Raw genomic sequence first — 17,438 nt, 5'->3', positions numbered from 1 at the left:
GTGGCATTTTGAAAGAGTCATACAGTAGTTGAGCGTCACCTTATTTATCTTAAAACAATATGATTTGTTAATTGGTTTGTCTTAATTATGTACACCTGAGGTAATGGACAATTAGGATAATGGATATTTACAGAATGTTCACACAAATGTATTGTGTAGATAAAATATGACTGTCAGATAGATTGGAATAGTATAGGACATTGTGTTTGCTATTCATTTGATTTCCATCTTCAACATGCAGTTCCAGATACAGCCCTGTACCTGGATATACAGTGGATTGGAAAGTATTCAGACCCCTCGACTTTGCACATTGTTACAGCCTTATTCTAAAATGTTTATTTATTTTGTTGCTAAAATTTTTTTTTTTTAAGTATGAACAAAAAAAAAATTACATAAGTATTCAGACCCTTTGCTATGATCCTCTAAATTGAGCTCCGGTGCATCCTGTTTGCATTCCTCATCCTTGAGATGTTTCTACAACTGGACTGGAGTACACCGGTTGTAAATTCAATTGACTGGACACGATTTGTAGACAGCACACCTGTCTATATAAGATCCCACAGTTGACAGTGCATATCAGAACAAAAACCAAGCCATGAGGTCGAAGGTATTGTCAGTAGAGCTACGAGACAGGATTGTGTTGAGGCACATATCTGGAGAAGGTTACCCAAAAATATCTGCAGCAATGAAGGTCCCCAAGAACACAGTGGCCTCCATCATTCTTAAATGGTAGAAGTTTCTTAACACCAAGACTCTTCCAAGAGTTGGCCGCCTGGCCAAACTGAGCAACAGAAGGAGAAGGGCCTTGGTCAGGGAGGTGACCTAAAACCCGATGGTCACCCTGACAGCACTCCAGAGTTTCTCTCTGGTGATGGGAGAACCTTACAGTAGCACAACCATCTCTGCAGCACTCCACCAATCAGGTCTTTATGGGAGAGTGGCCAGATGGAAGCCACTCCTCAGTAAAAGGCACATGACAGCCCGCTTGGAGTTTGCCAAAAGGCACCTAAACACTCTCAGACCATGAGAAACAAGATTCTCTGGTTTGATGACACCAAGATTGAACCTGGCACCATCCCTACAGTGAAGCACGGTGGTGGCAGCATCATGCTGTGGGGATATTTCCCAGCGACAGGGAGACGATTCAGATTTCAGGGAAAGATGAACGGAGCAAAGTACAGAGAGATCCTTGATGAAAATACTCAGGACCTCAGACTGGGGTGACGGTTCACCTGCCAACAGGACAACGACCCTAAGCACACAGCCAAGACAACGCAGGAGTGGTTTTGAGACAAGTCTCCAAATATCCTTGAGTGGCCAAGCCAGAGCCCAGACATAAACCCGATGGAACATCTCTGGAGGCCTGAGAAGAGCTGTGCATTGACATTCCACATCCAACCTGACAGAGCTTGAGAGGATCTGCAGAGAAGAAATTGAGAAACTCCCATAAATACAGGTGTGCCAGGTTTATAGCGTCATACCCAAGAAGACTCAAGGCTGTAATCGCTGCTGAAGGGGTTACAAAGTACTGAGTAAAGGGTTGAAATACTTATGTAAATGTGAAATGTCAGTTTTTATATTATTATTTTTTTGCAAAAATGTATAAAAACCTGTTTTTGCTTTGTCATTATTGGGTATTGTGTGTAGGTTGAGGAAGCAAAAAACGATAATACATTTTAGAAGGCTGTAACAAAATGTGGAAAAAGTAAAGGGGTCTGAATACTTTCCGAATGCACTGTATATTATAGCTGGTTAGGATGGAGCAGGGAATACATTATACAGTATAGCCTCTAGTCTGTGCTGCTGTGCCTTTTTGTTGCTACTTGGCTACCTGCTTTTTACTTTTAATAACAGTTTAATCAAACTCTGTATTTCATACGTTTACTAACATCTTAGTTTTGTCTTCACTTTTTTTAAATCAAATGTTCACCTATAGACACTATCTGGAAATGGATCTGGAGGACCTCCACCAGCTGAAACTAATTAACATTGCACCTTCTCATTGCAGTTGCTGCTCTCAAAATATTCTAGACAATAATTATGGTGAGAATAGCAGAGTTGCAAGCTTGGCTTCAGACAAAATCCGTACGCATGGGCAATGTAAGTGTAGGAAAGGATGAAACCACGTCTGTGCCACCAGTAAGTACAGTCGTGGCCAAAAGTTGAGAATGACAAATATTAATTTACACAAAGTTTGCTGCTTCATTGTCTTTAGATATTTTTGTCAGATGTTACTATGGAATACTGAAGTATAATTACAAGCATTTCATAAGTGTCAAAGGCTTTTTTATTGACAATTACATGAAATGATGCAAAGAGTCAATATTTGCAGCGTTGACCGTTCTTTTTCAAGACCTCTGCAATCCGCCCTGACATGCTGTCAATTAACTTCTGGGCCACATCCTGTCTGACGGCAGCCCATTCTTGCATAATCAATGCTTGGAGTTTGTAATAATTTGTGGGTTTGTGTGTCCACCCACCCACCAAAATATCGATGTTTTGTTCCCGAGCCACTTAGTTGTCACTTTTGCCTTATGGCAAGGTGCCCCATCATGCTGGAAAAGGCATCGTTTGTCACCAAACTGTTCCTGGATGGTTGGGAGAAGTTGCACTCGGAGGATGTGTTGGTACCAGTCTTTATTCATGGCTGTGTTCTTAGGCAAAATTGTGAGTGAGCCCACTCCCTTGGCTGAGAAAGCAACCACACACATGAATGGTCTCAGGATGCTTTACTGTTGGCATGACACAGGACTGATGGTAGCCCTCACCTTGTCTTCTCCGGACAAGCTTTTTTTCCCCCAGATGCTCCAAACAATCGGAAAGGGGATTCAGAGAAAATGAATTTATCCCCGTCCTCAGCAGTCCAATCCCTGTACTTTTTACAGAATATCAGTCTATCCCTGATGTTTTTCGTGGAGAGAAGTGGCTTCTTTGCTGCCCTTCTTGACACCAGGCCATCCTCCAAAAGTCTTGGCCTCACTGTGCATGCAGATGCACTCACCTGCCTGCTGCCATTCCTGAGCAAGCTCTGTACTAGTGGTGCCCCGATCCCGCAGCTGAATCAACTTTAGGAGACGGCCCTGGTGCTTGCTGGACTTTCTTGGGTGCCCTGAAGCCTTCTTCACACCAATTGAACCGCTCTCCTTGAAGTTCTTGAGGATCCGATAAATGGTTGATTTAGGTACAATCTTACTGGCAGCAATATCCTTGCCTGTGAAGCTCTTTTTGTGCAAAGCAATGATGACAGCACGTGTTCCCTTGCAGGTAACCATGTTTGACAGAGGAAGAACAATGATTACAAGCACCGTCCTCCTTTTGAAGCTTCCAGTCTGTTATTTGAACTCAATCATCATGACAGCGTGATCTCCAGCCTTCTCGTCAACACTCACACCTGTGTTAACGAGAGAATTACTGGCATGATGTCAGCTGGTCTTTTTGTGGCAGGGCTGAAATGCATCAGAATTTTTTTGGGGGGGGATTCAGGTCATTTGCATGGCAAAGAGGAACTTTGCAATTAATTGCAATTCATCTGATAACTCTTCATAACATTCTGGAGAACATGCAAATTGCCATCATACAAACTGAGGTAACGGACTATGAAAATGAATATTTGTGTCATTCTCAACTTTTGGCCACGACTGTACAGTTCAACAGTTTTCCCCACAAGCAACTAGTCAGAGTCTGAGCCTTGTCAGGTCTCTCCTCCACCTGTTACGGGGTCTGAGCTGAATCCTCCCACCATTAGCTCAGACAAATTTAAAACTCTAGTAAATTGGTGACTGCATTACCCGCAATATTAGACTTAAAAATAATCTCCCAGCAATCATATATTGTTAACCAGGGGGCAGGGCTGCCGATGTAGGGGCTAATCTGAATATTGCCAGAACTGGCAAGTGTTGAGTAGAGGGATATTGTTATCCATGTAGGAACCAACGATATTAGGATGAAACAGTCAAAGGTCACCAAGCGCAGAAGTTTCAGCGTTTAACTTAGCTAGGATGCAGGCTTGGCAGCATGCTGTTAGCCTGCCTGCAAGCTTAGTGGAGTCTGCCCCTAGCACAGTCAGCTCAGTTTTCCCCATTGAGAACGGGTCTGTGCCTTGATCTAGGTCATGCAAAATTTAACATGGTGGTGTTCGCCTTAGCAATCTCACTGGAATAAAAAAAAACTCCATTCCGGTCATTAATCAAAGAGATTGTGATAACGCCTCACATCTCAAAATGGGACTACTTAATGTTAGATCCCTCACTTCCAAGGCAGTCAGTCAATGAACTAATCCCCGATCATAAACTTGACGTGATTGGCCTGACTGAAACAGGGCTTAAGCCCGATTAATTTACTGTGCTAAATGAGGCCTCTCCTCCTGGTTACACTAGTGACCATATTTCCCCTGCGGATCCCACAAAGGAAAAGGTCAATTTACAAAAAGAAAAGAGTGCACATTGGTATTTTGAGGCTCTAGTCAAAATATGAAATCTATGCTGCCTGCTCAATCACTTTTTATAGCTACTGTTTACAGGCCTTCTGGACCTATACAGCATTCCGCACTGCACACACAAGCTTGTTAGCTATCTAGCTTCTCTGGTCCAAAGTTAAGCCAACTTTGAAGTTCCTCCATAAAAGCCACTCCTTTGTAGGTATAATTCTGTGGTCCTAATTCAGATAATGCATGTCATCACAGGATGCCCAGCGCTCCAAGCTAAGCCTCATCCATCCTCTCTATCTCCTTCTCCACACCCGCAAAATTTCAGTTGCATCTCGTGCCCTACACTTGCCCTTCATCACACATGTAAACAACTCACTGAGCTATAGCTTGCCCGCTCTATCCGCATTGCATTTTTTTTATTTGACCTTTATTTAACTAGGCAAGTCAGTTAAGAGCAAATTCTTATTTTCAATGACGGCCTGCATGATTGATGAAGTAATTTAATGTTGAGCTAAACAAAAAAATTCAGAGGATTACAAAGGAACACCAAGGAGCGATGTAACAGCCTCTAAACCTTCCAGCTGTCTACTGGACCCTATTCCAACTAAAATACTGAATGACCTATTTTCTGTGCTTGGCCCTCGTATGTTGAACATAAACGGCTACCTGTCCTTCGAATGTGTACCAAACTCCCTAAAGGTACAATAATAAAGCCTCTCCTGATAAAGCCAAAACTTGACCCGGAATTATTTTTAAACTAAAATCGGCCTATACTGAATCTCCCATTAATTTAGAAAATAAAAACTGAAAAAGCTGTAGCTCAGCCACTTACTGTCTTCCTGAAGACACATTATGTACGCAAAACACTCCAGGTTGGTTTTAGACCCCCATTATAGTACTAAGACTGCACTCGTGAAGGTGGTAAATTACCTTTAAATGGCGTCAGACCAAGGCTCTGCATCTGTCCTCGTGCTCCTAGACCTTAGTGCAGATTTTGACAATGTCGACCACCACATTTTTTGGGGAGAAATTGAAAACCCTAATTGGTCTACGCAGACAAGTTCTTGCCTGGCATAGACATTATCCATCAGAAAGATAGTTTGTCTGTGGATGGTTTGTCATCTGACTAATCAATGGTCAATTTCGGTGTCCCCAATGTTCCGTTCAAGGACTATTGTTCTCACTATATACACACACTCAGTAGCCAGTTAATTTGGTACACCACCCCGTTCAGGAAAATGGTTCGCTCCTACAGACAGCGGGTCACGCAGTGGTTTGCTATATAAAGCAGGCAGCCAGGCATCAAGGCATTCAGATACTATTCGATTGGACATTAGAATGGTCAAAACGAGTAACCTATGCTACGTTGAGTGTGGTATGATCATCGGTGCCAGGCACGCAGGTTCCAGAAATGCCGGCCTCCTGTGCTTTTCATGCTTGACAGTGTCTAGGGTTTACCAAGAATGGTACTACAAATAAAAAAAATCCAGTCAGCGGCAGTCATGTGGGTGAATGAGAATTGCAAGAATTGTGGTGTAATGGTGTGGGAATGTTTTCCTGGCACACACTAGGTCCCTTTATACCAATTGAGCAACATTTGAATACCACATCTTGTAGAATCCATCCTGAGGAATTCAGGGGGTCCGACCCAGTACTAGACGGGTGTACCTAATAAACTGGCGACAGTGTATGCTACCTCATAGTGATGTCATTCAGAAACACTCACCTTTCACTGCTATGTAGACGACAGACATCTGTACATATTGATGAATGGTAAAGTCTGTGTTTTAGACAAAAGTGGATGGCTGACGAACAAATACAACATATTTCAAGAGCACCTTTTTCCATCTTCGTAATAATGCAAAAATCTGAAACTTCCCATGTTTTTGTCGCTTCTCTGGCTACCCAGATGAGGCACTAAGTAAACTTCAGGTAGTGCTAAATACATCAGTTAGAATCTTGACAAATTTGATCATATTACTTCCAGTGCTAACCTACCTACCTTGGCTTACTGTTAAGGCTAGGGCTGATTAAGGTTTTACTGTTAACCTATAAATAATTTATCTTACCCACCTCTCCGATTTGGTCCTGCTGTATACACCTACACGTGTGCTATGGTCACAAGACGCAGGCCTCCTTATTGCTCCTTGAACTTCTAAGCAAACAGCTGGAGGCAGGGATTTCTCCTATCGGGCACCATTTTATGGAATGGGCAAGGCTTTCGGTCTCAAAAGTCTTTATTGAAGACGTATCACTTCAGTAGGTCCTATGATTGAGTGTAGTCTGGCCCAGGGGAGCAAAGGAGAAAGGCAAGGCTCTGGAGTGACCACCTTTGCTGCCTCTGCCTGGCCAGCTCCATTGTCTCTATTGGGATTCTCTGCCTCTAACCCGATTATGGGGGCCGAGTCACTGGCTTGCTCATGCTCTCCCATGCAGTCCCTCGGAGGGGTACATCACGTCATGTCAGGCTTTTTTCGCTATACTCTACCTGAGTGGGTTGAGCCATTGACGTGACGGAAAAAAGGTATACGCAAAGCTAAAATGAAAAAGGGGAAATCCGGTGCTCGACTGAGGGAATTGAAAATCCCCAAAAACAAAGATACTTAAACTGGTGACAAACTGGGAGAACAAAGAAAAAGGAGCACTGTTGCTGCATACATTTGATAGATTTATTGACAGGACAAGTAAACAAATCGGCTTACGTTTCCGGCATTATTCGACTTCAGAGCCTTGACGCGATTTTCCTGTCCTGTCTTGTGCTGCCTCTGGCTCGTGCGGCGATGGAGATCTTCGTGTCTCAGGGGGTTGTGCTTCGCAAAGTGGGTGGGGTTATATACAGCCTGGTTTGCCCCCCCCCCCCGGTCGAGTGCTGAAGTGCATAAAAATCATCTGTCCTCGGTTGCAACACTCACTACCGAAGTCCAAACTGCCTCTGGAAACAACGTCAGCGCAAGAACTATTCGTCCGGAGATTCATGAAATTGAAGCCCAAGTATCACCATGCGCAATGCCAAGCGTTGGCTGCAGTGGTGTAAAGCTCCCTGGCATGGAACTCTGGAGCAGTGGAAACATGTTCTCTGGAGTGATGAATCATACTTCACCATCTGGCAGTCTGGCGGACGAATCTGGGTTTCACGACCTGCCCAAATGCATAGTGCCAACTGTAAATTTTGGTGGAGGAGGAATAATGGTCTCGGGCTGATTTTCATTGTTTGGGCTAGGCCCCTAAGTTCCAGTGAAGGGAAATCTTAACACTACAGCATACAATGACATTCTACATGATTCTGTGCTTCCAACTTTGTGGCAACTGTTAAGGGAAGGCCCTTTCCTGATTCAGCATGACAATGCCCACGTGCACAAAGCGAGGTCCATACAGAAGTGGTTTGTCAAGATCATTGTGGAAGAACTTGACTGGCCTGTACAGAGCCCTGACCTCAACCCCATCGAACGCCTGCTGCAAGTCCCCGCAGCAATGTTTCAACATTAGTGGAAAGCGTAGAGGCTGATATGGCAGCAAAGGGGGGGACCAACTCCATATTAATGCCCATGATTTTGTAATGTTCTCCAGTGTTCTATGATTTTGCTGTTGTTGAATGACTGTTTGGCCACTTCCGGTGACTTTAAAGGAAATTCTACTCCAAAATGCATGAAAATGTAATAATGTTATCCTCCTTTGTACATACTGACCATGACCAATAACGGGAGAGGTTTGCATGTCTTGGTGGTGTGATCTTTCACCTTAGAACTTTATAGTAGTATTCACAATTAAATCAGGGTCATACATTATCATGGTAGCATCCACATTGTGTTTAGAAACATTCTATTCTTAATGGCAATAAAATTGCAATGACTGAAATTACAATGCATTATCTACCATTCATTGGACACAAACAAATCTGAAAAACAACCAAATGTAAATGCAACTAACACGTTTGTAGAGTCACAAGCTTGATGTAATCATTGGGTGCTAGGAATATGAGACCAATAAATGTTTGACTACTCTATTTTTACGTATCTTTAGGGATGTCAATAGTTTTTCAGAAAAAAGTTTCACTCTTTCTCAGAGCAATTGTATTTGTATAAAATAATTTCCCTTTTATTGCACACAATATAGCTCAGAATTTGAATGACTTATTTCATAGTCTTTATTGCTCATCTTTATTAAGGGGATCAAATTCAGACCCCACTGTATATACTGTAGCCCAGACAAGTAAATCTCACCAAGTGTACAAAACCCTTACACCGACCCTAAAAATGGGAATCTGGAGAGACAACGGCATTGTCATGGCACAAAAGGTTATCACTGGTAGACTGTAACAATGGAAAGTCTACCACGGACAGTACAACAGGGATGAATAAAAGAGGCATTATACCAGTAGGATTATCCTCTCCTTTCAATTAGTAACACCGTACAAGACTACACTGTGCTCCTTCTATTCTAACTCGCCATTCTGGATAAGGCGATGGAGGCTAGTTAGCCTAGAAAAGATGAAGAGGAGGAAGATAAGAGAAAAAGAGAAACATAGACAGATGGGAGAGGAAGAGAGAGTGATGAGGATAAAGAGAGGGATGGAAGAGGACGTGGAAAAGAGTGCAGGACTTACAGGTGTCTGAATCATCATGGCTCTCTGGTCTCTCATGGTTCTGACTATGTCTAATGGATAGACGGGCTGACTGCACTCCATCAGGCACAACGCTGTCTCCATGGTGATGAGAACTCCTGTTCGGCCAATCCCCGCGCTGCAGGATGACACAGCAGGGGGGTTGGGGGGCAGAGGAAGAAGTTTCTACATAAACTCATGACATCATTTCTGCCTTTTAAAACAATGGAAAATATTTTCCATGCACATAGCAACACACATAATAATATGTTTATGGAATTAAAGCTAGATTAGAATACAGAAATATCCCTATCCCTGGGTGCTGTACAGTACTGCATTCATTCCAGTGTGTTGTTGGGGCATGTCTTGGCTGAGTCCAATAACTTGGCTTGAGTAAAGGCCTGAGATGTGGATTTATGAAGGCGTGTAGGTGTTCTATGCGGAGCGTTCTGTGCTGCTGGGCTGTGTACTACAGCAGTGTGTAGGTGTAGTGTTTCTGCTTCAGTCATTAAACCCCATAGTAGAACAGTTTATCTATTTACCTAGTAGGCTTGTTGTGCGCGTTCCACGCGAGATGAATGAGTCTCAAATATTTCTGTCAAGTTACGAGTGCCATAGGGAGGGAAACATGCATTCTGACAAGCAGTCAAAGCACAATAATTCTTGCAATCGCGGGGAAGACAGAAGTTTTAAACTCAGAGTTTTTAGCAGAAGTACGTTACCTACCACCTTTTGAGTGACTTAAATTGTGATGAAGCAGACAAACGTTTTAGTTGAGCAAGAGAAGGGGCAACCAGGGAAAGTGTTGGGGCAATTTTTTTTTGCCATGAAGTGGTTTCTGTAAGAAGTACAGGCAGGGGGTGTTACCCCAGATGGAGAATTACCAAGTTACCCAAGTTCTCACTCATTTTGGAGTAGTAGGTGCTTTCAAAAAGTCACCAGAATTGAGCTTCTCAGTCCTACATGAAAATTGTCCAGGGGAGGGGGCCCTCGTCCAGAAACTTAACCCACTGCTACAAATTTTGCCAGAGGAAACACTATGTAGCAGTATAGTAGGACAAACAGATCCACAAAGAGGGAGAGGAGTTGCATAATTTGAGGGCGAGCGAGACTGGGGCTACAGTCATATAGAGGGACACTGCAATGAACACAGAGTTGTTTAGTGAAAAAAATATTACATTTTCATCTTGATTTCCTTGAGTGTTTCTTGCTGTATCAAATGATGTGTGTGTCTTACATGTGTGTCATGCATTTAGCTCCCTACCTGCAGTGGACCACCATGGGCTCATCTTTGCCGGTTCGTTTACTCCGCACCAGGCTGACAAAGTCCAGGAAGTCTGATGAGTCGTCTGGGACGCCGTGGTCCGGCCAGGCCACATACTGGATCTGGGTCAACTCCCGGACCTCCTCGCTCTGTCACCATGACAACATACAGTAAAGTCAGTGCGACGTTACCATGACAACGGGGGGGGGGTGTCTCGTTACATGGTGTAAAACAAAATGTGTTTTCCCCTTTAACATCTATCAGTGACACCATGGTAACACACAGGCTACATGTTAATACTGGAAGCCTCATGGCTGTAGAGGCCAGTCACCATGGCAACATGATACATCCATCACATGAGACCGAAAAGAGAACAGCCCACACAAGTCACCATGGCAACTCAGTGCTGCCGCTCTCATCTTTTAAACGCTTAAAGCGATAGTCCCACTGTGTGTTTGTAATGCTTTTAATAATTTTAGTACCTGGAAGATAGCCTACTGTATTGAGGAGGACTAGCTGTGAACAACCATTTCTGTATGTTTACTTTGACTTGACTTCCAAATAGCTAACATTACATTAGCACTGGTCATTGGGAAAAAACAATGACTTGTGAGCATACTGTTACCTCGAAGTGTGTGAGGGTCATGTCTCGGACCAGGAAAGCAGAGTTGCCCTCCTCAGTGAGACAGGCCACCTGGAAGTGGCCATACGTAGCAGTGCTGTCAGTGTTGGGCCAGTACTGATGACACTTCACCTGTTGGTATAGAGCAACATAAGCCTTTAGCCTCAGTTTAGGAGTATCAGCCATGGGAGAAAAGAGGATAAATACATATGTCTTTATCCAAAAATATAATCAAACATACAGAAAAACAGCTGTGTCTCAATCGCAAAGTCGTTTGTATGACACGTACCCGTCCCCTCTCCACCTGAGTGGTGAGCATGACCACCACGGAGGAGCCCTGCTCCCAGGTCATCTGCCAGAAGTCTGGGCAAGTGTTGGGCAACGGGCCCTGGCACGCAATGTACCGGTTGATCAGGCTCGACGCCGGGATCTCCATCTACAGTACAGAGAGGAGTAGAGAAGAATAAGACCTGTGTGTAGGGGTGTATGTTGGGTGAGTGTTCTGTAGTGTGTGTTAATAAATCCAAGAGTGTGTGGGTATGCAAGCATGTGTCCATTTTCAGTCTTTGGAATGGAGACTACACCATCTTGGCTGATAGAAAGCCTATTATAGACCTGCTGAACAAAAACGCCATGGTTGGTGTGGGTGGATTGAGGCGAACAGCACTCACATTGATGTAATTTGCATTAATGTAGTCATCTGTGCTTTTCAAAATGACCCGCGTTGCGTCGTCTATAAACAGAAGAGAGAGGGGAGAGAGAAAGAAGGAGTGGAGTGTCTTAACACAGATTAACTAAGAAAAGTAGAGTGAACTGTGTGTTTGATACTCACAAGGTGAGATGTCTCTGTAGCGGTTTTTGGAAATGTTCTGAGGTAATTTGGCACACAACATTGTCATTCCAGGCCTCTTCCGGTAAAGTTGCTGTGAGAAAAGAATAAGTGTAAAGAAAATCTTATTTTTCATCTTATTTGTGGGAAAGTGTTTCACCTCTGCTGGCCCAGTGCACCAATTGTCTTGAGAGATGTGGAGGGTTAACACCTTTAGTTGTCTTTTAGGTCCCAATTGTTGTTGCTTGTCAACTTTCAGTGAACACCCCATGAGTGTCTTTCAGAACCTATCCTAAAACCCCACCTGTTTTGTTTTGGCTGTTAGTGACTCTTTGTTAGTTCCCTTTTTTGTTTGAGCTTCCATTTTTTGTTTTCTTGCATGGGAACATAACAAAATTGATCATGTTGTGAGATGGAAGTTACTTTTTGTGAGCGAACTTGTTCAACAAAAATGGTCTGAGAATGCTTGCTATATCTTATAGGCCCACATCTTTGGATAAGCTGCTTCCACCTGCTGTGTGTGGAATTCATAAGATGCCGCTAATCTTTCAAATGAACATACATTGATACACTGTATGTGAAGTGCAATAGCAGATAAAGACCAAAAACAAAAATATGTGGATAAACACATTTTCTCAGTGCATGCCGGTATATTCGGTCTGTGTGCGTGTGAGCATTTCCCTTGCCCCCACACTTTATTTACATTATTATAGTGTAATAACACAACAGGCCAGAGAAACAGGAAGCTGTTAAGTGTGCCTGATGAAAGACAGGAAGTTATCGGAATACGGAGAAGAAATTAAACGACTGGTGTTCCTCACCACATTAAACAAGCAGTCGACGCATCATTGAATTAGCATTTTGTTGTAAACTACTTCACTTGGCGATTATTCCTCACACAGTGATAGCATAAGTAATTTTCTTCTGTGCCATGAAATAAAGTAAAACTTGTGTAACAGTCATACGCTGAATTTCCCTCCAGAAAGTGGTAACCTCCCTTGTGCCCTCGAGGTCAAAACAATAGAGCAGAAACTAGGGGGAGCTATTGCTCTCACCACACATACATCCAGTCACCTCAGAACGACAAAAGAGCAGTGAACAAGACCAATATGAATCGAGGTGCAACCAAAAATCACAATAATATTAGGAAAATTGATACGAGTATGGCTAACAAAAGCTTTTAATATGTAGGTGAGGGGAGGACTCACATCAAACTGCGTGAGTACTCCCCCGCTGATCAAACCCTCCTTCAGGGTGTTAATGGAAACCCTCCAGGCATCCTGGTCCAGCTGAGAGGGGTCCTGGGGAGACTTCTCTGGGATGTACTGAAAGTCTGGCTCAGTCTCCAGCTTCTCCTCCACCACATCATAGATGGCTGGGGACATAGGGAAGCAACACGGTTAGTTTAGAACAGTGTCAAGAGAATAACGGCATCCTATATTATTAATGTACAAGTCTAAGGCTCAGCTCAGTTTTAATATTCACACCAGCAAACCACGTAATAAGCAATTCATAAGGTACGCATTTTTCTAATTGGAAATCTTTAGTGTTGATATTGGAAGGTAGCCTAACTTTTGTTTGGGGTCACCTGTTCTTCGAACCTGTACTGGGATGATTTGGCCTGTTTTAACCTGAGCATTGTAATAATAAACCCAAGGAGATGACTTAGTATTGTAAGTGTAAACATTTAACAAAACAAATCCTCTCCTCACCATTGGGCCTGACCAATAGGATGAGCTCTCCTGAGTGGCTCTCACAACTGGCCTTGATGAACATGACCACCTGGTCGTGAGTGTGCTCTGAGATATCACGACCGTTGATCAAAACCACCTGGTCACCTTCGTTCAGACGAGGGACACACAGGTCAGCCTGTAGAGGGTTGGAGAAGAATGCAGTCAGAACACAGTTGGGTCAAGTGGTTAGACATATTGGGGAGGATAGACTACAATACTAGGCCTGCATTCATAGAGTAAGTGTCTCAGAGTAAGAGTACTGATCAAGGATCAGGTTTGCCCTGTCCATATCAACCTTCATTATGAACTAAAAGACAAAACTGATCCTGTATCAGCAGTCCTACTCGGTCTCTGTGACCCTTTGTGAATATGGGACCCGTAGCAATAGCTTGTGGTAAATTACAACAAAGAGGACTAACTGTTGTTGGTTCACTTTGACTTCATCAACACCAGAGTAACATCCTGAAGCCTTGTTAGCGGAGCTGTGAATGGACTGCTGCTAAGTGACGTCAAATCAGACCAGTTCATTTACTGAGCTACAGCACAAGTGTGAGTTTACTCCAAACAATGGAACGTTTCTCATATGCTGTGTGTGAGAGTCAGAATGAGAGTGAGTGTGGGAAGAGAGCAAGAGGGAGGAGAAAGAGAAATAGCAAGAGAGTGAGACGAGGGGTAGATATACAGAGAGCGAGAAATAGAGAAAGAAATGTGAGAAATTCAGTGTGAGTGAGAGGGCGGAAGTGATAGAACAAGTGAGAGGTTGTTTGATTATCTCAGAGAGTACAACATGAGTAATGTGTATTGTAAATATATGGGGTGTTGCTAGTGATGGGTGGTTAACATACGGATGTCCCAGGGGCCACACGAGATACAATGACAGGCATCTTCTGATCAGCTCCACCCTAAAACCAAGGCAATGGAGAGAGGTAAATAATCTGCCTATTATCCGGAGTGATTTACAGGAGCAATTTGTATTGTGTGTATTGCTCAAGAGGAAAACAGTTTTTTCACCTAGTCGGCTCGGGATTCGAACCAGAAACCTTAAGGTTACTGGCCAAACACTATTAAACGCTAAGCTACCTGCCGCCCTATATAGGATCAGTATTAGTAGGGCCAGGAGATTACCCTCTGGGCGCATGTTACGGCATATAATTACATAAGGTCATCTACTGTAGGCAGAGGTCTCACCTTGACATTGAAGCCAAATCGTCCACTGTCATCCGGCCTCATCTTGAGCAAAACCAGATTGTCGTGAGAGACAACACCGTTCAGCTGTAGAGGAAGAGACAGATGCGTTAATACATGTCTACATTGGAAAGGCTATCACAGCCCAAAGAGCTTCTGAATGGCCTAGAGTTCTTCAGAGGTCACAAAAACCTCCTGGCCATAGTTTTAAATCATTTCCGTACAACTGAATTAACCCATTGTGGAACATCATGAAAACCACGAAGCGTAAAAGTAGCAGACAGTCAGGGTGGTTCATAGGCTTACAGCTCAAAAGCCTGTTTTAGCATGGGTAGCACCATTGAGGACTATCGCCATTTTGAAGTAGTCAAGTGGGTGGGAATTGCTATGGGTTAAGGATCACATAATGATGAGACATATCTACAGTATCTACAGTTAACTGCCGAATAATAGAAAATAATGAAATATGCGAAGTATATTGAAAGGAAGGTCTACTCCACATGTGTGTTTCCAGAGTTAATTAAGCAATTAACATTACATCATGCTTAGGGTCATGAAAAAAATGGTGGGCAGACCATTATTTTGTCTACCATGGCAACGCCCCCATAGGATGAAAATGCCCACATCAAGAGGGAACGAGTGGTAGTGCTGAGCGATTAGTGCTTTTGTAAGGTCGGCTTGGTTTCGGATCAAGTATTTTTTTAAATTATCACAGGTTTCAATATTGGTTTTGATTAAATAAATACATTAAAGTGGAAGGTACAGCATTTTAACCACAATAAATCTGACTAAAATCAGTTCATATATACCCCCAGGAAGAATGACACTGTCAAAAGAATTCTGAATTCTTAAATACGGTAATTCACATTATCATAAACTCTTAAATATTTGGGAAATGCATTTGGAAAGTATTCAGACCCCTTGACTTTTTCCACATTTTGTTACATTACAGCCTTATTCCAAAATGTATTAAATAAACCCCCCTTCAATCTACAAACAATACCCCATAAAGACAAAGCAAATATAGGTTTGGAAAGGTTTGCAAATGTATTAAAAAAAACCCGGAAATATCACATTTACATAAGTATTCAGACTCTTTACTCAGTACTTTGTTTAAGCACCTTTGGCAGCGATTACAGCCTCGAGTCTTATTGGGTATGTGTTACGAACCCTTTGACCCTGCAGTCTAGGGGGGATGGAAACGAGACCCGTAACATATCTCATGCAAATCATAACAGTGAAAAGGAAAAGTGAGAACTAAAAACAACAGACAACCTAAATCTACAGTCAAACACTTAAGGTGTATTGTTTAAACACACAGCAATGGGGGGGCTGAGCTAGACCCAAGGAAAGAAATAAATATCCAAAAACCCCTAAGCTAGTCTCACTTGCTTAAATAACCGCTAGCTAACTAACCAATAAAATACAGTGGGTGGTCCGCCCAGTTCTAACTAGCGTTTTAAGACAGTTTTCCTACGGGTAATGTATGCCCATGGGCGACTTGGATTTGTACCCCCTTTTCCCACCAACAAACGAACAGTCATACACCATAACAATACATACTCACATAATAATGGACAAATGTGACATGTAGGTGCAAAAACAAAAGAGAAGTAGCTGCAGAGACAACTGATTGGGATTATTTTAAACCAAGGGAAAGGGGATGTGATCGGGTATGGGAAAGCAGGTGTGTCTTCTGATGAGTGACACCTGTGACTAGGGCAGAAGGAAAGAAAATACAACCGTAACAGTATGACAGTACAAGCTTGTGGCACATCTGTATTTGGAGAGGTTCTCCCATTCTTCCCTGCAGATCCTCTCAAGCTCTGTCAGGTTGGATGGGAAGCATCCCTGCACAGCTATTGTCAGGTCTCTCCAAAGATGTTCAAATCGGGTTCAAGTCCGAGCTCTGGCTGGGCCACTCAAGGACATTGAGACTTGTTCCCGAAGCCACTCCTGCATTGGCTTGGCTGTCTACTTAGGGTTGTTGTCCTGTTGGAAGTAAAACCTTCGCCCCAGTCTGAAGTCCTGAGAACTCTGGAGCAGGTTTTTAATCAAGGATCTCTGTACTTTACTCAGTTCATCTTTCTCTCGATCCTGACTAGTCTCCCAGTCCCTGACACTGAAAAACATCCCCACAGCATGATGCTGCCACCACGATGCATCACTGTAGAGATGGTGCCATGTTTCCTCCAGACATGACACTTGGCATTCAGGTCAAAGAGTTCAATCTTGGTTTCATCAGACCAGAGAATCTGGTTTCCCATGGTCAGAGTCCTTTAGGTGCCTTTTGACAAACTCCAAGCAGGCTGTCATTTACCTTTTACTGAGGAGTGTCTTCCATTTGGCCAATCTACAATAAATGCCTGATTGATGGAGTGCTGCAGACAGTTGTCCTTCTTGAAGGTTCTCATATCTCCACAGGGGAACTATAAAGCTCTGTCAGAGTGACCATAGGGTTCTTGGTCACCTCGCTCACCAAGGCCCTTCTGCTTTGATTGCTCAGTTTGGCCAGGCGGCCAGCTCTAGGAAGAGTCTTGGTGGCTCAAAACTTCTTCCATTTAAGAATGATGGAGGCCACTGTGTTCTTGAGCACCTTCAATGCTGAAAACATTTTTTGGTAATCTTACCCAGATCTGTGCCTCGACACAATCCTGTCTCGTAGCTCTACGGACAAATCATTTGACCACATAGCTTGGTTTTTGCTCCGACATGCACCATCAACTGTGGGACCTTATATAGACAGGTGTGACTTTCCAAATCATGTCCAATAAATTGA

The 17,438-nt window shown here is 43.2% G+C and overlaps 1 protein-coding gene across 3 annotated transcripts in view; it reads right to left on the bottom strand.

The window, feature by feature from the left end:
* The window catches only part of LOC124043951 (tyrosine-protein phosphatase non-receptor type 4-like), a 106,531-nt gene that overhangs the window by 7,495 nt on the left and 81,598 nt on the right, over positions 1-17,438 (bottom strand). For all 3 annotated transcript variants that reach the window (XM_046363125.1, XM_046363123.1, XM_046363124.1), the window contains 10 exons: positions 14,663-14,746; positions 14,320-14,376; positions 13,454-13,610; positions 12,950-13,116; positions 11,745-11,835; positions 11,584-11,645; positions 11,202-11,348; positions 10,916-11,044; positions 10,291-10,439; positions 9,030-9,165 (listed from right to left, as the gene is read on the bottom strand). In XM_046363125.1, coding sequence (XP_046219081.1) covers positions 9,030-9,165; positions 10,291-10,439; positions 10,916-11,044; positions 11,202-11,348; positions 11,584-11,645; positions 11,745-11,835; positions 12,950-13,116; positions 13,454-13,610; positions 14,320-14,376; positions 14,663-14,746 — 1,179 coding nt within the window. The remainder of the gene's footprint in view (positions 1-9,029; positions 9,166-10,290; positions 10,440-10,915; positions 11,045-11,201; positions 11,349-11,583; positions 11,646-11,744; positions 11,836-12,949; positions 13,117-13,453; positions 13,611-14,319; positions 14,377-14,662; positions 14,747-17,438) is intronic.

Source organism: Oncorhynchus gorbuscha, linkage group LG09 (genome assembly GCF_021184085.1).
Source record: "Oncorhynchus gorbuscha isolate QuinsamMale2020 ecotype Even-year linkage group LG09, OgorEven_v1.0, whole genome shotgun sequence".
Classification (NCBI taxonomy): domain Eukaryota; kingdom Metazoa; phylum Chordata; class Actinopteri; order Salmoniformes; family Salmonidae; genus Oncorhynchus; species Oncorhynchus gorbuscha.
This window is presented reverse-complemented; position numbering and strand designations above follow the sequence as displayed.